The sequence below is a fragment of the Emiliania huxleyi genome (genome assembly GCF_000372725.1).
Source record: "Emiliania huxleyi CCMP1516 unplaced genomic scaffold EMIHUscaffold_8, whole genome shotgun sequence".
Lineage (NCBI taxonomy): Eukaryota > Haptophyta > Isochrysidales > Noelaerhabdaceae > Emiliania > Emiliania huxleyi.
The window spans coordinates 278524-298220 of record NW_005196021.1 but is presented as its reverse complement, the minus strand read 5'-3'; the positions used below and the strand labels follow the sequence as shown (position 1 = coordinate 298220).

Sequence of the window (19697 nt, the reverse complement as noted above, 5' to 3'; positions counted from 1 at the left end):
GTGGCGTCTGAGCTTGGATCTGTGACTAAAGCCGGTTACCACTGATGGATCCCCACCCGAATAACACACAGTGAGCGCCCCAGCGCTTCACTACGCCCTCCGCGCGAAATCGCTAGTGGTGCTTTGTGGTAGTATATTGTACTTTTGAGTAGTATGGGTACGGTTCCCGAGACCGCGTACGCCCTAGCTGCGTGTTGGGCGGGTGTGAGTCGGCATCTTCGCCGCGGGCGCATTTTGCTTGCAGCTTGGTGTTTCGTTACACATTTCGACTAGCACACTCAGTAGACATCGAATTTTGGTGGCGAACTACGGCTATAGAGCTAGGCCTAGGGCCGGCGTTTGTAGCGGCCCGCCTCCATCCATGCGTCCACGACAGCGTCCGCCATGTCGGCGTCCCGTGATGTCTGGCGCTCGAAGAGGGAGTCGAACCCTTCTGGGTCGGAGAGGTAGAAGCGGAGGACGGGGTCGTCGTCAATCATCTGCGAGCAGGCGGTTTGAGGAGTGTGTTCTATGGCAGCCAAGTGTTTCTTGGGCGCAGGGCTGCGCTCGCCGAGGGAGTTTCGAGCGGCTCTGATGCCTCCATCTCGTCAGCCTCGGCGAGCGAGTCGTAGTCCAGGGGCGACTCGATGCTGATGTCCTCCGCCGGCGGCGAGAGTGGCGAGGTGGCGGAGGCGACAGTCGGTTCGGCGATGGCGCACGTGTGCATGCACGGCCGTGGCCGGAGGCGAAGTCGTGACACCTGCGATGTAGCAGCGGTGACTAAGCACACGGAGAGGCCCGTGCGAAGCAAGCACGCTGCTGTCTGTCTCGCCTTTCTCCGCCGCCGCCGTTGCAGCTCCTGTGCCGTCGCTGGCTGAGGCGACCTCGAGATAACCAGGCCGTATGTCGAAGCGAGGAGCATCAGGGCAATCGTACACCGCATCTTCGCTTCTGTGTGTGGTTTGTCGGAATGGGAAGGACAAGCGCGCGAGTTGGCGAGGCTGTTTATCGACCTTCCCAAAAAAATACGGGACGGGTCAACATTGCGTGTCAAACTGTGAAGCATCCCTGGCCAGGCCGTGGATGTGAGAAATTGCCCTAAAAATGCTCGAAAGTGCGTGACATTAATTCCTCGGAAGGACGTTGACCGACCTTGTCAGGACCCATCGCCTCGCCAACTCGATACACACAAATGCCTCCGCTCGCTGCCGCCTTCCTGCTCGCGCGCCTGTTACAGCCTGCGGCCGGGTGGCTCTACGCGGAAAGTGTCTCCGATCCTGCCAACGCGCAGAACGTGACGTGCAGCCTGCACAACGAATTCCTCTGCAGCGACTCTCCTTTCGCCGAGCGACCGTGCGAGCAGTTTGGAAGCACAAACTGGACCCTGCCGATCCTGTACAAGTACTTGGAGGCCGCGATCGCGGTCGAGTTCTTCACGATCCCCTTGTACCTAACGGCTGGGTACTCTCTGCACGAGACGCAGCAGGTCATTTTTGGAGACGCAGGCTACAAGAACGCCGTGAAGGTTCAAGCCAAGGGTGCGTACCTTAACTCGACGAGCAACACGCGTGTCAACATCACCAACGCCTTCACGCCCTACGAACTCATCCACGCCACCTTCATCGACGAGATGTTCCACCTGAATTGGATCTTGAACGTGGCGAGCGCCGCCGGCCTTCCAAACACGAGCTTCGAGAGCGCGCTCAAAGAGCCTGACTTCACCAACGGCGCATACTTGGACACGCTGCCGGTCAAGCTGAGTAGCAAGGAGCTCGGCTACGAGGGCTCTGGCGCGCTCGACTCCGTCATCGCTACGATGCTCGCGATTGAGACGCCCGACAAGGTGGACACGAACCCGGGCTTTGTGTATGGAGTCCCGCCGTCGCCACCTGGGTCAGCTGACTGCGGTCACTGCCCGAAGGTTGAGGACTGCCCGAAGGACGCTGACTGTGACTTCAGGCTGAAGGCAGGGGCGTACGCCTCCATCTCAGACTTCTACTATGCGCTGTGGGAGGGCCTGATCGCGCTCAAATCGGAGATTCAGTGGCCGAAGGATGGGGACCGCCAGGCTCTCTTTGGGGACCATGCGGGGCAAAACCTTTTGGCTGTGACGGACCTGACCACTGCGCTAGGCAACATTCTCGCAATCGTGTACGAGGGCGAAGGCGCCGATGCTCGCATCATGGGGAGCGCGCATGTCTTGACGACGAGGGGCGTGCTGCCGGAGGAGTACATCGCTGACAAGAAGGACATCGCTAGCAAGGTGAATAAGGAAAATGTTCACGCCTACACGCACTACGATCGCTTCCTCGCCATCAGCGAGTCCTCAAAGACAACCCTCAAGAATGTGTCACGCCCTCTCAATCAGTATCCTTGCAACCTGGGGAAACACGGAGACGGTGGGTGCGGGCGTGAAACGATTCTGGCGAACAAGAAGCAACATGAGCAGTACCGCTTGCTGCTGAAGGACATCGTGGACGCCTACACGATCAAAACGGAGAATGACCTGGCGCCCTTGTTCGGGCCAAAAGCTGGCACTCTTTCTCATCACATGTTCGGCGCCAGCCCGGAGGAACTTGAGGCAGGGCCGATGCCAAAGGGGTCGAAAACGTCGTGCCCTTACGCGAATCCGTGGTGGTAAAAAACCAGTGAGCGGTCCCCTCCGGAGCAGCGCAGTGCGGTGTGGCTGTGACATTGGCGATTGGAGCCTCGTTGTTACCACGCGCTCTTGACGCACACCATGCTAAATGGCTGCCTGCTATGTCTACTGCTGAATTTCGTGTGTCGAGTCTCGTGCTGCTGGCCCGCTGCCGGTGTGTGTACTCACTAGTTTAGTAGAAGCAACTTTAGCTCAACCTTAGCTCCAAGATCGGGCCCCTGTCAATGCCCGAAAAGCTGATCCTGAATCAAAATGAAGGGCGAAGAGATCCGGATCCATGGGAGTGTTCAACTTCCGGCTCTCACGAAAATATTTAGTTCTTGATGTGGCATCTCGTCCTCTCGAAGAGACACCTCGGACCCGAGAGGCGAGTCGCGTCCTCCCAGACCTCGCGACTCGCGCGCGCGGGCGCGACGTAGTGAGCTGCCGCCGCACAGCGTTGTACACATGGGAACTCCATGGGAACACGGCCGCAATGATGACTCAAGACCCGTGCCGGCCCGGTGCCGAGGTGCGAGAGGAGCGGCGGTGCGATCAGAGGCCCTCTCAGAGTATACGGCTTTATGTGTTATAAACACGCGTCGGCCCCGCACTGGCAGACGTGCGTCATGGGGGCACACACAGACAGCAACCGTGCGCCGGGGCGGCGGGGCCCGAGCACACTGCAAGCACACACAGCGGAGTTAGCAAATCTGTGACGCCGCTTTTCCAACCCACCCATCAATACATGTCACATCTCGAACGGCCTGTGGTTGCCGCTGAGCTCCGCCTCGAGCGCGTGGAAGAGCGCCATCTCCTCCTCCGCCGGGTCGGCCGCCTCTTCGCGGAGACGGCCGACGAGGGTGTACTTGTCGTGCCACTCGTACAGCTCGACCCACCGGTGCGCCTCGCGCCTGAGGCCCGGCGAGGGAAGAGGCGCTGAGCGCCGACGGCGGGAGAGGTGGGCCGCGCGGGGATATGAGCTGGCCCCGCGCCTCTGCGTCTCGGAGAGGTGGGCGGTCGACGAGATGAGGCACGAGGGCGCGAGGCATCCGGTGCAAAAGGCTCTAGTGGCGTCCTTGCCGACCAGCTTGTGGTACGACTTGCCCGGCCCGTAGAAGGCGCCGCCGCTGCTAACGTCGTACACCCGACCGAGGACAGACAGGTAGAGCGGCGACGGAGAGCCGTCGGGGAGCGGCCGGCCGTCAAACTCTGCGAGCTCGTCCCGCGTGAAGGAGATGCAGCCGACGCAGCTGTCCGGGTCGCCCAGCGGCAGCGGCTCCTCCTTCCCCAGCAGCAGCGGCACCAGAGCGTATCGCTGGTTGAAGCGGCGCCGGCGTGCCTTTGCACGAGAGATGTCGCGGGCGAAGCGCATGAGTGCAAAGTTGAGGCCGCTGAGCGGCTGCGTCACGCCCTGGTGGGTAAGCGGCCGGCCCGCGACGGCCGCGCTGGCCACCAGCCCGAGCGGCACGAGGACGGACAGCGAGAGAAGGAAGAGGCAGACATTCTTCAGGCAGCCGGTCCTCGCGTCCCGAGACTTCTCTAGCGGAGCCAGCAGCTTGTCGCTCATCGTCGCTGTTGTCATCGTCGCTGTTGCCATCGTCGCTGTTGTCATCGTCGTTGAGTTGGTTGGCCGGGGGGCCTGGCAAAGGCGGCGCCACCCCTTTCTTTTTCTTGCATTTAGAGCGAGGGCCTTCCCAGCCCCAAAAGGCTACGGGGAGAAATAGTTTTGTTCAACTAAGGAAACCGAATAATCCAAGGCGTGACAAGGAGTCCGCACGATCATTGAGAAGTGCGCGCCCGACGAAAGGACGAGAAGATTGCGTACATGAAGCTCACGACAGCCCTCCTCGCCTCCCTCGCGCTCTCCGAGGCCGCGCCGCTCCACCGGCAGCTAGACGCGCAGCCCATCGACCGGAGCATCATCACCTGCACTGACAACGACTACCGCGTTGGCAACACCACAGTCTGCTCGTCGCCGGTGGCAACAACGACGTGCGCTGCCCTCCTCAAAGAAGTCGTCGAACCGTGCCTGTCGGTGAAGGCAAAGAACCCTGGCCAGTACACGACGTACGATCCGCTGTCGTGCCCCTCAGTTGGTCCGGCTAAGGTCGGATGCAACGCCGGTGGCATCAAGTCCTGCCGCTACTGCGGCTACAAGGAAGGCAACCACGAGTACGCGTCCTGCTCCGGAGAGACAACGGACTCGGAACTGGGCATGCTAAAGGAACTGCGCAAGCTAGAGGAACTGCGCGAGCTAAAGAAAGAGTACTCGGAACTGGGCAAGCTAAAGCTCGATGATGTCCTCGGCCTCCCGGTTGCGGTCGACTGCGCCAAGTTCTACGACGATCTGAAGCTGATCCAAGAGGCTGGCTGCACGCTCGATGCCCCGTCATTCGACCCATTCATCGCAAACCCCGCGACGGCACCCAACCCAAAGTGCCCGCCGCGCCTTCACCAACTCTACATGTCGTACGGAGCCGACAAGAGGTTCGGCACCGAAACGGCAACAAACTCCAAGGGCGTCAGCTTCCCGAATGCACAGTGCTCCAAGCACCTCGGCCGGGAGATGGGCTTTGGCGTCGCAGGCGAGCTTGCAACCATTGAGATCACCGCAAAGACAATGGCGATGCGCATGCTCAAGCCGGCGACCTTTCGTGCGGACAACGGTATCCTCAACTGCTGCGAAGTTATTGAGGATCACTCCGACTGCAGACCGTGCGCGAACGTGAGCAGCAACAGCATCGCGAACCCGCGCACCAAGACGCTCCAGCCGGGCGCTGCGCTGACACCGCCGCTGACCTACGAGTACCAGGTCCCGGCGGCAATGCAGCCGCAGCTTTCGTCCTACCAAGGTCAGCGCACGAGCCGCGTGATGAAGGGCATGCACGGCAAGGGCCAGACCTGCCTCGGCGCAAAATTCTCCTTCGGTCCGCTCAGGGAGCTGTATGAACAAAACAAGCAGGAGGGCGAGTCGGGCTTCATCCCCTACGCCATGCGTGTCGGCCTGCTCGACCCAAAGCTGGCCAAATCGGGCGCGACCTTCGACACTCTCGTACGGCTGAGCGGCAACAAGAATTTTACCGTCAAGGACGTGCACGACGTGCGCGTGCGCGGGTTTGCGCTCAAGTTGATGGACGCGGCAAAGCACTTTGAGAGCGACGACGCCACCTGCGCCAAGGGAAAGGCGTCCAACTGCCAGCTCAAGCTCGCCGACATCCCGGCGTACAACCAGCCGAAGGACGCGACGTGTTTGGGGACTTCGACTTTACCGCGGCGCAAGAGGAGGGGCACATCGACCTGCTACACGTCGCAATCGGCACCGGCAAGAACTCAGTGGCCACAGAGCACATCGGTGCGTTCAGCACCGCCGGGCCTGATTGCACCGCCGCTTCTTGTGAATCCGCCAAGAACCCGCCCGCAAACATCTTCGTCGCGGCCAACGTCGACAACTACTACAAGGGCTTCGTGCTGGGCGCCCGCCCCGACCCACGCCTCGACGAGCTGACCGACACCTACCAGAACCCGCTCGAGTACGTCTACGGCTCGGCGTCGGCCCTGCGGCTCGGCCCCGGCGCCATGAAGCTGCATTGGGCGGCCTGCCCGGGCGAGCTGACGGAGAAGAAGCAGAACGTTTACCCGGATCCCAAGGTTGATATCGCGAGGGGGAGGATCCCGGCCGCGTGGGAGGACCCCAACTACCAGCTCACCAACCTGCGCGAGACGATCGAGAAGCTCGAGGCGAAGGGCGCAAAGGAGTTCAAGATGTGCGGCTACATCCAGCTGCAGGATGACGCGTGCAGGGATGACATCGAAAACCCCACGAAGCGCTGGCCCACCGAGTCGATCAACGTGTTCGAGCTGAGCTTTCCGCTCCAGGCCGTGCCCGACTACAACACCTTTTGCGACAATACCGTCTTCCAGCCGTACCGCACCATCGCGGAGCACATGCCGCTCGGCTACGTCAATCGCGTCCGCCAGGCGGTCTACCAGTACGCCAATCAGTTCCGCCTCATCCTCAACAACGGGGTGACCCAGACCGAGCACGGCGACTCCATCGGCCAGGCCACATGTCCAATGGGCTACTCTCACATCCCCAAGGGGGGGCGACCCAAGTACCAGGGCCAGCCCATCCTCAGCGCGTCGCAGAAGTTTGAGGTGGATGCTCTCGGCGGGCCGGCGATGCCTGACGCCGGCATCGGCGAGTACCAGCTGGCCGGAGACTCGTCGAGCGGCAGCTGCCGCACCGACAGCGAGTGCAAGCTGGCCTTCGGCGAGGGCTCGTACTGCAAGATTGAGAACCTGGGCTCGTATACGAGCTGCATGGCGGAGAACCTGTGCGTGTGCAAACTACCCGCGCCCAGCGCGTAGTGGTGTGCGAACGCCGCTCACCGGCGCGTGCCCCACCAAATGTGAAATGAGGGGCAACGAGCGCGCGGCCCATTGGTGCGTGGCCATTGGGATGGCCGCAGTGCTCTTGGGGGGATGTTCATTGCAGCACCTCATGTTTACTAGACAGAAGGCTGGAGAAGAAATTTCTTCAAAAAACTCACACAAGAGTCAGTGTGACTGTGAGAGCCACGCGAGCGACGAGCCAGTCCTCCGCCCTCCTCCGCGCTCCGTGAGTGTGTGGCCGCGCAGCCTGCGGGGAGGCTAGTGGGGCCGCCCTCCCCGATATAGGGAAGCATTAGCAGCAAAGAAAGAAACACGCTAGTGCGCCACATCGTCTCGGCCCCGCGCCTCCTACCCCACTACCCACGAAGGTCCTGCGAGGAGCCAATCACTCCGCGCGGCGACCCCACCCCGGCGACCGGCGACCCGAGACACGCCCTCGGCCGCTCCGCGCCCACTCGGCTCACTGCTCGGCTGGCTGCTCCGGCGCCCCGCCCGACGGCGCCATCGTCGGCGTGAAATACTTGGGCGCGTCGCCGCCGCCGCCGCCGCCGCCGCCGCCGCACTCGGCGTGAAGACCTTGAAGGCCGGCCGCGCCGGCGGCGGCGGCATGCGATCGCTATCGGACGGCTCTGGCGCCGCGCCCCCCGCGTTGAAGGTGTCGACGTAGCGCGAGCGCGCCGCGCGCCGGTTCGAGCTCCGCGCCGAGAAGCGCGCAGAGCCGGTCGGCACGGCGGCACCACCCGCGAGCGGTGTCTGCGGCGCCCCGCCCGGCGCAGGCCCGCCCGGCGCGGCCGCTCCGCCGCCAAGGTCGCCTCCACCACCTCCTCCCACGCCTCCTCCTGGCCCGCCGCCCCCGCCCTCCCCGGCGGTGGGCGGCGGCGGCGGCGCCGAGAGGTTCTCCTTGGCCCACTCGTCTGGGTCCTTGTCGGACGGGATCCACGCCTTGTACTTTTCGTTGTACTTGATCTCGCACTGGTCCTCGAGCTGCGTGTCCTTCTTGCGGAAGAAGCTCGAGAAGAACCCGCCCGATCTGCGGCAAAGTGAGGTGGGGGGGGGGTGGGGGGTGGGGGGGGATGGGGGGCGGGGGGGGGGGGGGCGCTCCTCAGCCCTCGGCGACTCTCGTCCAATCGCATCTTCTCTCTCTCGTCGAGTCGCGCACCGCTTCGAGCGGGGGCGTGCCCTTCCCGTCCGCGTCCGCGAGCGAGGCGCTCGCAGGCGCGTCCGCCGCGGGCTCCGGAGCCTCGCGCATGCTTGGCGCGCTGGGCGGGCGCGGCTCGGCCGTGTCCGGGGCGGCGGGCGGCTCGGCGATGGGGGGAGGGACGTACGCAGTGAGCGCGCGACGCAGGCACCTATCGTCAGAGGGGGGGAGGGTGAAGCGCGAGCGTTTCGTCGACCTAGGAGCCGCGGCAAGCGGCATGTAGCCCACTGATAGCCCCGACCCAGGCCTCGTAGCTTCAGATCCCGAGCGCCGGGTCGAGATAGCCGTCACGAGATCTCTGGCATACTCTCGGAGCGCAGCCGCGCCGCTGGATGGTCGCCCTCCTGACCCCGGCGTGCATTGGCTTCCTCTTCGCCTTGGTCCTGCCGCTCGCCTGGGTCACGGCACTCGTTCTTCAGCCAGGCCTCCAGTCGGTCTTCAATTTCAATGAAACGCTGCAGCAGTGGCCGACGGGCTGCGCCGTCAACCAGCCGTTCCACGGGCTGCTGCAGGCACGCATGTGGGCGCTCTTCACAGGCTTGTGGATGGAGACGACCATGGTGATTAAGACGACGCGGAGCTTCACGCGTCCGGCCAGCTTTGGCAAGTCCGGTGCGGCTACGTCTCTGGTGCCGCTCATCTTGGGCATGTTCATGGGCCCATTGCAGCCGCTTGCTTTTGAGGGCATCGACGCCCAATGCCCCGACACTGCACGCCTCATCGCCTACATCGTGATCGCCATCGGCTCCAACGGGATCAAGCTCGCGCTCCGGCTCCACTCGAGCCTCATTCCCGCCGCTGTGGCCTCACCCTCGCCGCTGTCGCGCTCTCGCGCGCTGCAGGCGTGGCTGGCCACATCGCTCGTCGAGATTTTGTCACTGGAGGTGATCCTCTGCACCGCCGTCGAGCTGCGCTCGGGCCCGCCATTCGAGAGCCATTCGACGACATGTGCGGCGCAAGGCTTTAAGGAGTTCTTCTTTCCCAGGCTTCGCGGCTTCGTCTACTTTGAGTATGCGCAGCTCGTAATCACCGCCTTGTGGGTACACGGCTGCTGGCAACGGCAGGGCGGCGCGACGGCACGCAGCTCCACGGGAGGCATTGCGCTAACGTCGCTCCCGCCAAGAGGGACTCTGGTTCACACCACTTTTCCGCATTACTGTTTTAGCTTTTACTCCGCCTCTCTCCGCCGCGAGATTATTGGAGTCTTTTTTTTGCGGTTCTAAGCACTCAGCACTCGCTTCTTTTTTTTCGCTCCAGTCCTGCGGATCTTCACACTGGAGGGCTAGTAGACCGGAGGGCTCGAAGCCTTCACAGGTTCACACTCCAAGGGGCTGAGCACTCAAGGGCACCCCGTGCTACTGCTCACCTTGCCCGCAGCGCGCTCCGCAAAGTCCTCCGCCGCCGCGCTCGCGCCCGCGCCGCCCGGTGCGTAGCAGCGCGCGGCCGCGCGCAGCCGCCACGTGCCCAGCACCCCCCCCAACCTCGCGACCAGCCTCCAGCGGTAGCGGTTGTGGGCTCGCCGCCTCGCGCCGAGGACGCGCGCGGCCAGGTCCGGCAAGAGCGCCCGCCCCTCCTCCGTGTCGAGCCAGCCGAGCGGCGGCGCGGCGAGCGGGTCGGCGCCGGCGCCGAGCAGCGCAGAGGCGGTCTCGGCGAAGCAGGCGTCGAGCCGCTGCGCCGCTTCGCCCTCGGCAGAGAGCGACGAGGGGAGAGGGCGGTCGAGCCGCCGAGGGAGGGCAGAGCCGCGTCTCCCCGTGAGCAGCGCCTCGTACGGCAGGCTGGCGAGCAGCGCCGCGAGCGGCGTGGCCCCACTCCGCCACGAGCCCGACCGCCGGCGCAGCGCAACGTTCGGGTCCGCGCCGGCGGAGAGGAGGACGCGGGTCGCCTCTGCGTGCGCGCCCGCCTACGGGGGAAAGGGCTCCGAGAAGCGTCGCGGACCCAGCTCCGTGCATCGCCGCTCCGCGCGCGCCCCCGCCGCGGCGACGAGCAGCGCGGGCGGGCTCGAGGCGGTGTATACGCTGAGCGAGGAGACTCGCTCCCCGCGCGCAGAGGACGGGGCGGGGCCGAAGCGGACGGGGGCGACGCGTGGCGCCGCGCCCGCCGTCACGCAGCCGCGGAGAGCGCCTGCAGGGAAGGTTCCGAGAAAGCTCATGGACGGTTCCATCGCCCGCCGTCACGCAGCCGCGGAAAGCGCGCCCGCGTCGCCGCGCCGCGCCGCCCGCAGCCACTTGTTGGCGGCGCGCGCCTCCGCCTCGAGGAGCCGCATCGCCTGGGACGTGTCGCGGACGTGTCGCGGACGTGTCGCGGCGACGCGCCTCCGCCTCGAGCAGCCGCCTCGACCTCGTTGGCGGGAACTTGCTCCGCGCCGCGCGCCCTCGCCGCCGCCTGGCGCGCGACGTCGAGCGGCGTCGCGTTGCTGGCCGAGCGAGCGTCGAGGCAGCAGCCGCACCCCGCCTCGAGGAGCGACCGGAGCGCTCGGGGAGCGGCGCGGCCGGCGGCTGCCGCGCAGTGCAGCGCCGTCAGCCGGCTCCGATCCGCAGCGTCCGGGTCGGCGCCGTGCGTGAGGAGCAGAACGACAACGTCAGAGTGCCCGGCGAGCGCTGCGGCGTGCAGTGGCGTGAAGTCGCGCAGAGGCACATGCTCGTGGCCGACGGGGACGCGCCGCGTCGACGAGTGGCCGCCGCGGCCTCGGACATCGACCGGGACGCCGAGCGCGAGGAGCCGCCGCGCCGCCGCCGCGTGCCCTCGCTCCGCCGCGTGGTGCAGCGCGCTCAGCCCCTCGCCGTCGGCGGCGGCGGCGCCGCGGCCAGAGGCGAGGAGGACCGGCAGCGCGGCGTCGATGCGCGAGACGACGCCGCTCGAGGCGGCGGCGATCCAGTCGCTCGTCGCGGCAGACATCTGAGACGTCTCTTGGTCGACGCTCTTTCCGGGAATACGTCAGTTCCGCACAGTCAGCGAGCCGGTTCTTTACCAGGTTGCAACCCTTGTTCCGCACTCGGCTGTGAACGCTGCTGGTTGCCGCCGGTTGAGCAGCACCGTTGCTGCCCCAGGTCCCGCACTTGCTAGCCCCGTTCAGCGTTCTCAAGGGGGGGGGGGGGGCGGCAAAATCGTAAGAGCTACATACATACACTAAAATCGCATACCCTGTCAGCAGTCCACCTCCGGGTGTTTAATGATAGAACACCTTGGAGAGAGAGAGAGTTAGGTTGAGAGAGAGAGACAGAAAAAAATGCGTCGTCGTACGCACGTCCCCTGTGTCGTCGACGTTCCCCGTCCGTCGGCAGCCCCGACGCGTATGGTGCAATACAGGCCGCTCGTAGGGGAGGACGCGCCGCTCGATGCTGCGACGGCGCTGGCGATGCGGCTTCCCGCAAGCGGCCCAGATAGCGCACCGTGATCCTCGTCGGCATCCGCGCGGGGGCGCCCTGCTGCCGGCCCGGCGGCCCGCCACGTAGGTGCGACGTGCCCGCCGAAAATCAGTTCAAACGACGTTCACAGCGCCAATTTGGCCCCAGCTCTTCGGCTCGCTCCGCTCGCCGGTGAGGTTGGTTGCTGGCAGCACCCCAGCACCGGGGGGTCCTGAGAGCTGTTGGTTGCCGCTCGATTCACAGCACAGTGCGGAACAAGGGTTGCAACCTGGTAAAGAACCGGCTCGCAGCGGCGGATGGGGCTGAAAGAAAAACTCGGTTGACGTGCGAAAAACGAGAAAACCCAGTTTCGTTCGCCGCCGCCACCAAGACGACCTGCTCGCAGGGCTCACTGATGAACGACAGGCCTCGGCGCCCTAGCCGCTCCCCAGCGCGGAGACGATCCGACTCGGGGACAGATTCGAGCAAAGCGGCGCCAAACAAGGGCCCGAGCCGCGAGCCGACAGACGCAGAGTTTGACGCTTCGCACAAGAAGCTGGACACGGCCCTCCTGCTCTGCGTGATCGCCGTCCTCGTCGTGATGGAGGAGCCGGCAACGCTGGTTAGAGACGTGACCGAGGCGGTCCTCTCGGCGCCTCGCCAATTCGACTTCATCGAGAGCCAGACCCTGAACGGGTCGATTGCCATCGGCCTCAGCCTGCTCTCACTCTACTCGTGGGCGCTGCTGTATGGCGTCGAGCGCACCGGAGCCGCCGTCCAGCGGCCGTGGACGGCGGCGCTCCACTCGGCGAGCTCTCTCCTCGAGCTCTCATGACACCTCCACACGACGCCATGACCCGCCCATGCCACGGACCAAGACCTGCCCCTACGACCCGCCCATGACACGGACCAGCCTGCCCGCGCAGGCGGGCTCTCTCCTCGAGCTCGGGCTCGGACTCTGCGCGACGCTCGACCTCGAGGCGGCCGCATCAGTCGTGGGCCCCTTGGAGGAAGGCTCGTACCAGGTGCCGTGGGCACGCGCCTCGGCCTGCGTCGCCCTCGCGGTCACTGTGCCGACCGGCGTGCTGCTCGCCCGCCACTCGTCGCGCTCCGGCGTCCGGCACCTCGCCGACACCGCCTTCGGGCTCTACCACGCCGCGCGCGCGCTCGAGGCGGCGCGCGTCCTCGCGCTGTCGCCCAGGCTGCTCCCCAACCTGTGGATCCTGCTCCACTCCGGGACGGCGGTCCGGCTGGTCGGCTTCTTCGTGACGCCCTACTCGTCGACCGACGGCGCGCGCGGCGACCTCTTCACCGAGCCGCTCTGCTACACGTTCACGCTCCTCCTCGCGGGCTTCCTCGTCGCCGCCTTTGTCTACCCGCCGCACTACCTCCTCCTCTCGCTCGCCGCATTCGCCCTCGCGAACCGGATCGCCCCGCCCGCCCTGTCGGTCCGCCTCCCGGGGTCGCCCCGCAAGACGTCCTCGCGGGAGCCCGCCCGCCAGAGCACCGGAGGAGACACCGGAGCCCGCCAGAGCACCGGAGGCGACACCGGAGGCGCTCTCAAGGCGCAGCCCGCGGCAAATAAGCCGTCGGCAGACCGCCAGCCGTCGGCCGACCAGAGCCTGCCCCCCGACCCGCAGCCCGCGGAGCCGCAGCCCGCGGAGGCGTACCCCGTCGGCGAGAGCCCGCGCGCGTCGCCCCGTCCCGCCGCGCCCGCGCCGCCGCCGCCACAGCCTCCGCCGCAGTGGCGGCGGCGGCTGCTCCGCGCCGCCCTCGACGCCGCCCTCGTCGCTTCGTTTGGGGCGCTGGCGAGCCGGACGATGCGGTTGGGCGAGTGGGACGCGTACTGGACGCACCAGCGGGAGCACGTCTGGGGGCGGCTCGACTACTACCAGCCGGTGGTCGACTTCGTCTCCCAGCCGATGCGCCCCTCCCTCTGCGCCCTCACGTACGTCGCCACGGTCTACTTCTCGGACCCTTCCTAGACCCTTCCTGGAACCTTCCTGTAGGCGTCCTCACGTACGTCGCCACGGTCTACTTTCTGCTCAAGACGTACGTCATCGAGCGGCCGGTGGTGCGGCGCGCGCACCGCAAGTTCGCGGCGCACGGCAACGGAGTCTAGAAGCGGAAGACGTGTTCTTGTCTCCCAACCAGCGCTCGAGAGGACGCGCACTCGGCCCTCCCTCGCATTCGCGCTTTGCTCCGAGTACACTGCACAAGACCGCCTTCCCGCCCTGAGGGTGGCGTATTTCACCACGCAGGCTGCTCATATCTCCCCATATCTCCCCATATCTCCCGCCCTGAGGCTGGCGTACTCCACCACTGCAGGCAACGGCCGCGTCGTGCTGGTGCACGGCGTCGGCTCGGCGGTCGAGCTCTTCGTCGGATGTGCAGGCGAGCTGTGAACGGTGTGTCTTCTCAGCTGCTGCCTGTGAACAGGTCGAGCTCTTCGTCGGGATGTGCGCCATCTTCCTAGACCTTGCCTAGACCTTTCTTGGAACCTTCCTGTAGGTCGAGCTCTTCGTCGGGATGTGCGCCATCTTCCTAGACCTTGCCTAGACCTTTCTTGGAACCTTCCTGTAGGTCGAGCTCTTCGTCGGGATGTGCGCCATCCTGCGCCCCGACAGGCAGTGGCTCACCCACACCGCCGTCGGCCTCGCCCTCCTCGTCAACGTGCCGAGCGGTTTCCTCCTCACCCCTCGCGTCTACGGCGTCAAACACCTCACCGCCCCCGGCGTCGCCCTCTAGACACTTCCTAGACACTTCCTAGACACTTCCTAGGCGTCAAGCACCTCACGGTCCCCGGCTTCGCCCTCTTCGGCGTCTCGCGCATCATCGAGGCGCTGCGCACGCTCTTCATCCACCCAGCGCACGTCCACGGGCTCTGGATCCTGCTCCAGGCCACTTCGACCCCCAAGCCACCGGACCGCGACGCGGACCCTCGCCCTCGCGCCCCTGACTTCACCCCACTGACCCCTCGACCCAAGGTCGGGACGCTGGTCCGGCTGTTCGGCTACTTTGTCCTCCCGTACTCGTCGACCGACGGCGCGCGCGGCGACCTCTTCACCGAGCCCGTCAACTACACTCTGAACATCCTCCTCTCGGGCTACATCACCGCCGGCTTCGTCTACCCGCCGCGCATCCTCGTCCTCTCCCTCTTCCTCTACGTGTGGGCCTACCCCTTCTGGCCGCCCAGCCTCGCCGCGCGGCGGCGGCCGCGCCTCTCCTGCGCTGAGCCGACCGAGACCGCGGCGTGGCGCGAGACGTGGCGCGAGAGCGCGGCTCGCCGGGCGGCGTCCTCGTGATTGCTGACGGAATGCCACTGCCGGCTTCGGAGAGCATTGGCGTTGTGTTTGCGCTGCGCGCACTCGCAACGGACGAGCACCAGCTCTGTACACAACGAGGTACGTCCTGGCTTCCTCGACGCTCGAGTTTTTATTGCACTTCTGATACTGTTGGTTGTGTGTGTGCATGTGTGTGTGCTCTGCCTATATCACTATTGTGTGATCTGTAAGTTTGTGTGTGCTGGATCTCCGCATGCGGATGGCTAGTTGCAAATACACGGGTGCTGTGGTGCTAGGTATATTGTTGGCAAATCAAGACACAGAGCTCACACAGAATCACCCGCAGCGGGAGGAAAGCGGCGAGTCGCAATTCCTGGGGTCCTTGTGGCGGGCCACCCTGTCCAGAGAGGCATGGATGCCAATCTGGGGTCTCTCGACCGAGTCTATGAAGCCCTGGCCGCCTCCCGGTGGTGGCAGAGGTTATGGAACCAAGCGACGGAGATGGTGCGGGGGTACGGGTGTTCCAGGGGTCACGACACGCACCGACCCTTCACGAACCGAAAGGCTGCACCCGGGGAAGGCACAGTAATCCGGGCACGTGTTGGGCGCCCCATGTCCATGTCCATGTCCATGTCCATGTCCATGTCCATGTCCATGTCCATGTGTTGTTGGTGTGTGGAGCGACAGGTACAGGTACAGGTACAGGTGATGAATTTTGATGATGTTTTTTTGTCCGTGTTGCTCCCAGCGCCCTCGCCCGCGCTCCCTGAGGCCATGGCTGGTGCTACTAGTATGGGGGGCTACCTGGCTACCGCGAGAGCGACCCAGCTCGTCGACATCGTCCGATGATGGTGCCTCAAAGTCAGCCTCCGGAGGCTATCGTCGCGTCGAGAGCCGGCGGTGGCCGTGACATGTGGTTCCACCACCCCTCGTAGGCTTTGCCTCTGATCGCCACCGTTCCCAGGCTGCCTATAATGGGATGGAAAGGAAGGCTGGGCGAGCGTATAGAAGCGTGCTCGACCTCGTCGCTCGTGGCAACCTGCACGGCAGCGCTGGCGGGCGCGATGAGCGTCGTGCCACCTGACCCGAGACGGGTCGCAGGCGTCGTACCGAACGCGTCGAGACCGTGTCCTGATGTGCTCTGCACGGGTGAGTCACGTCGGCGTCAAAGGACCGCGACGTGCGACCTGTCAGAGCTTGATCTCCGATCTCAGCGGCGCCGAGTCGCCTTCCGTGGCGACCTCTGGGGGGAGGCGGGGGTCCTAGAGGGTATCCATGCGGGGGGGAGATGGGGTCCCACGGCCCGCCGCAGGCGCCGATTTTTCGGGACTTTTTTTTCTTTTTTGCGCGATTTTTTACTTGTTTTCAAGGAATTCGCCGGTCTTGCGGTCATGCTATCACGCCTTGCGACAGCCTGTCGGCGCTGCTGACCGTGCCCTGCTGCACAATTGACCACCTGCATAGCTCGCGGCCTTAGTATCCACCATTCAGTGACGACCTGATCGTACGGCCAGTAGGAAGGTGTCCTTCCAGCGCGTGCACGCTTCTGACGGAATGCGCGTCACAAACTGCCTCGGCGACTGGCTGCTGGCACTCTCGAGGCTATGCCTACACAGCCTCGCGCGCATGGGCAGTCAGGAGGGACCATGCACCTTCTCAGGACAGCGCCGGTACTTCTCTCTTGGACCGGCAAACGTGGTGGTCTCGTGTCACCGATGTGGGACCAGTGCGGCGGATCGCGCCATCGACAGCTCTGAACTGCGCCTCACCACTGACCGGGAAGGCCGCCAAGTGGGCCAGCACCGGTCACACATTGTGGCAGCGGTCAGCAGTTATCTGATAGCTAGAGCAGCAGCGTCAGGGTCGCAGGGTTGGATCATGTCAAGCCTCTCGCCCGGCCGGCCGCGTGCAGACGTCGGCCTTGCCCATTCCGGAGTGGTTCGACTCCACATAAATCCGAGACGGTGATGGGAGGGTCGTGTGGTGGTCTCAGGCCCAGTGAGGTAGTGCATCTGACTATCCCGGATCCTGCTGAACAAGCTCCTCTTGTAGCTCGATCGGTCACACCGCCATCGCCGTCGGGGAGAGGGGGGACGACACTGCCTGAGGGAGGGTGTATGTAGAGGATGTAGAGTGTAGAGCGCTGTAGAGCTGTAGAGCTGTAGAGCACTGTAGAGCTGTAGAGCTCTACATCCGCCGCGGGACGAAGCGCCTGCGTTGTAGAGCGATGTAGAGGCGCTCTACAACGTGAAATCTCTACAACAAACTCTACATCATAAGCGGCGAACGAGGCACGGTCGCTCTCCGACATTAGGCGCGTTGCACTTGCCAGTGCTGCCCTGGCCTTCCGTCTGCCCGCCCAATGGGTGGCAGGTGCCTCTGCTGCTGTGGCATGCCTCACGGCTGCGACTGGCCGGCGCCTCGGCGCGTCAGCTCGGCTCGGCGTAGCGATAGTGGCCAGCGCAACTCGCCTGGACTCAACGCTCAGCCAGGAGCTCCCGCACGCGCTGGCGCGAGTCATGGCGCATGCAACGCGTCTGAATGCTCGCCTCGCCTCGCGCAAATGCGACCGTCCTCGCAGCCGACAGTCCACCGCCTGCTAAAGGAGCACTGCGACGAATGCACGAATGCGGCACCGGCGACGCATGGCAGGCTGGTCATGACGCAGTTATAGGGTGTTGTGTGCCATCAGAGTGACTCTCTGTGTGTCAGGGATAGTCAGGGCCGTCCATCAGAGCTCCAGTAAGCTCGGAGACACCCCATTAGTGCGACTCGACCTCTTTGAGTCACTGCCTTCCCGGCAGTTTTGCTGTACTGTAGAGCCTCTACAACAAGCTCTACAACAAAATCGCGCTCTACATCGCTCTACAACGCAGGCGCTTCGTCCCGCGGCGGATGTAGAGCTCTACAGCTCTACAGCGCTCCAGAGCGCTCTACATCTCTACATCTCTACAGCGCTCTACTACACTCTACATCCTCTACACCCTCCCTCAGGACACTGCTTGCTTTGGCAGCGTGCACCTCGATCCTGTACCGTGTTTGTTATGACCCCCCCCAATGAACACACCAGTGAGGGAGGGCGAGACGATCGAGGGGTCCCGTACCATGCGGAATCGACCCTACTCGAGTATCCAGTGCTCAAGTGCTCAAGTTGTTTGCGGCTATTGCTCAAAACTCTGGGAGAGAAGGCCTACATATTATGACTGCACCCATGACCCTGGTGCATGAGGGCTGCGGGACGGGCCACCCCAACCACTCACGAAGCCGTACGTGGACGAATTGAAATCTACTTTTTTCGTTTACCTACACTAAGCACCTAGGTTTTCACTGCCGTTTTCGCGCCTGAACGCCGGGGGGCGCACGGGGCACGCGGTCGCATTATATACTCTTGTGTCCACCGACGCTCGCATCAAATGTGGCGCTTTCGGTGCGTCGCGACCGGCGTCGAGGTCGACGCGTCGCGCGAGCTCGAGCTGGGCCGGCGCCACGTCCTCTCGGACGACGCATCGTCCAACGTCTCGCGCGTCCAGGTCGCGCTCGAAGGGAGCGACGCCGGCGTGGCTGTCGAGGGCCGTGGCCGCAATGCAACGCTCTGGCGCCGCGACGGCGAAGTGGGCTGGCGGAAGCTGTGCGCGGGCCAGCGGGCAACGCTGCGCCACGGCGACAGCCTCGCGCTCGACGGCTCGGAGGCGAGCCGCCGCTCCGTCTTTGTGCTGCAGCAGAGGGAGCCCTCCGTGCTGCCCTCGCCCAAGCGGCCGCGCCCTTCGCCGCAGACGGAGCCGGCGGAGCGGCTCCCATCGCCGCCGGCGGCAAGGGTACCACCAGCCTCCTCGCCGGGCGCGGACGGTTTCACCACCGCCGCCGCCGCCGTCGCCCCCGCCGCCCCTGCCGCCACCTCGGGCGGCGGCAAGTTGCCGCGGCCGGCCGGCGGCTCTCTCAAGGCGCTCACGATCAAGCAGCCGTTTGCCTCTGCGATCATGGCGGGCGTCAAGCGGGTGGAGAACCGGAGCTGGGCGCCCAACCTGCCGCCCAGCGGGCTGTGGGTCGCAGTGCACGCCGCCGCCTCGTTCCACCCCTCGGGTCCGGAGCTCGACGCACTGCGGTCCGCCTGGCCGGCGAAGAAGCCGCCCGAGGCGCGCTCTAGCCGGGAGGACGCGTCCACGACGCGTCCGCGACACGTCCCTCAGGCGATGCGGTCCCTCGACGCGTACCCGCTCGGCGCGATCCTCGGGTTGATGCACCTTTCCTAGACCTTTCCTAGACCTTTCTTGGAACCTTCCTGTAGGCGCGATCCTCGGGTTGATGCACGTGCGTGACGTGCTCCCCGTCGCGCGCTGCTCCGCCGACCCACTCGCCCATGGCCCAAAGTGCTGGCGCATCGACGCCGTCCACAGGCTCGAGGTGCCGATGCGAGGCGTGCGAGGCGCGCCGCGGCCCCACACAAGTCGACGACACTCGACACGCCCCAGACACGCCCCTGGACACGTCCGTTCGGACGCGCACCCTTTCGCGCTAGGCTCGATGGGCCTCTGGCCCGCGCCCGCGTCGCTGCGCGTGCCGCTCGCCGCGCTCAACGCGGCGCTCGGCCGCCCCTCGGCCGCCCCTCCGGCCGGCGCCTTCCTCGCCGGGCCGACGGCCAGACCAGCGGCGCCTCTTCCGCCGCCAGACGCCGGAGGGTGGAGGACGGTCCAGCGCCCCGACGGCGGCGGGGGCCCCGCCGCCTCCGCCTCCGGCCCCGCGCTGAGCGGGAGCCGGCAGAGTGCGAACGGCGGGAGGCGGCCCGAGCAGCCCGCCGCGAGGCTGCCCTCGCGGCAGGCGCTGCTAGGCTTCCAGCCGGTGGCCGCCGCGCCGGTGCCCCC

At 65.3% G+C, this 19697-nt stretch overlaps 6 protein-coding genes across 6 annotated transcripts in view; 4 read left to right on the top strand and 2 right to left on the bottom strand.

Moving 5' to 3' along the window:
* Window positions 1–1170: 1170 nt before the first annotated feature.
* EMIHUDRAFT_350778 (hypothetical protein) lies at window positions 1171–2797 on the top strand (the record flags this gene model as incomplete). Its single annotated transcript, XM_005759470.1, is given in 4 exon segments — window positions 1171–1470; window positions 1498–2492; window positions 2511–2536; window positions 2553–2797. Coding segments are annotated over 2 exon segments (684 nt in total), but the record flags the coding sequence as incomplete, so codon positions are not given.
* Window positions 2798–3177: 380 nt separating this feature from the next.
* On the bottom strand, window positions 3178–4237 carry EMIHUDRAFT_432985 (hypothetical protein). Its single transcript, XM_005759469.1, has 2 exons — window positions 3613–4237; window positions 3178–3531 (listed from the first exon to the last, which is right to left on the bottom strand). Exons 1-2 carry the CDS (start codon window positions 4230–4232, stop codon window positions 3369–3371), a joined length of 783 nt encoding a protein of 260 aa, XP_005759526.1. The 5' UTR covers window positions 4233–4237; the 3' UTR covers window positions 3178–3368.
* A 4305-nt stretch (window positions 4238–8542) lies between these two features.
* EMIHUDRAFT_198384 (hypothetical protein) lies at window positions 8543–9433 on the top strand (the record flags this gene model as incomplete). The annotated part of the gene is made up of 1 exon (XM_005759468.1): window positions 8543–9433. The coding sequence occupies one exon, from the start codon at window positions 8543–8545 to the stop codon at window positions 9431–9433; it is 891 nt and encodes a 296-aa protein (XP_005759525.1).
* On the bottom strand, window positions 9424–11125 carry EMIHUDRAFT_432981 (hypothetical protein). The gene is made up of 3 exons (XM_005759467.1): window positions 10548–11125; window positions 10404–10476; window positions 9424–10331 (listed from the first exon to the last, which is right to left on the bottom strand). Exons 1-3 carry the CDS (start codon window positions 11103–11105, stop codon window positions 10111–10113), a joined length of 852 nt encoding a protein of 283 aa, XP_005759524.1. The 5' UTR covers window positions 11106–11125; the 3' UTR covers window positions 9424–10110.
* An 816-nt stretch (window positions 11126–11941) lies between these two features.
* EMIHUDRAFT_432978 (putative membrane protein) lies at window positions 11942–15152 on the top strand. The gene is made up of 6 exons (XM_005759466.1): window positions 11942–12362; window positions 12481–13492; window positions 13564–13662; window positions 13883–13923; window positions 14138–14264; window positions 14336–15152. The coding sequence occupies exons 1-6, from the start codon at window positions 11970–11972 to the stop codon at window positions 14857–14859; spliced, it is 2196 nt and encodes a 731-aa protein (XP_005759523.1). The 5' UTR covers window positions 11942–11969; the 3' UTR covers window positions 14860–15152.
* Window positions 15153–18251: 3099 nt separating this feature from the next.
* The window catches only part of EMIHUDRAFT_96951 (hypothetical protein), a gene marked incomplete at both ends in the record, with an annotated part of 6106 nt that continues 4660 nt past the window's right edge, over window positions 18252–19697 (top strand). Inside the window, 2 exons of the mRNA XM_005759465.1 lie at window positions 18252–19005; window positions 19124–19239. Of these exons, the coding sequence (XP_005759522.1) occupies window positions 18252–19005; window positions 19124–19239 (870 nt within the window). The remainder of the gene's footprint in view (window positions 19006–19123; window positions 19240–19697) is intronic.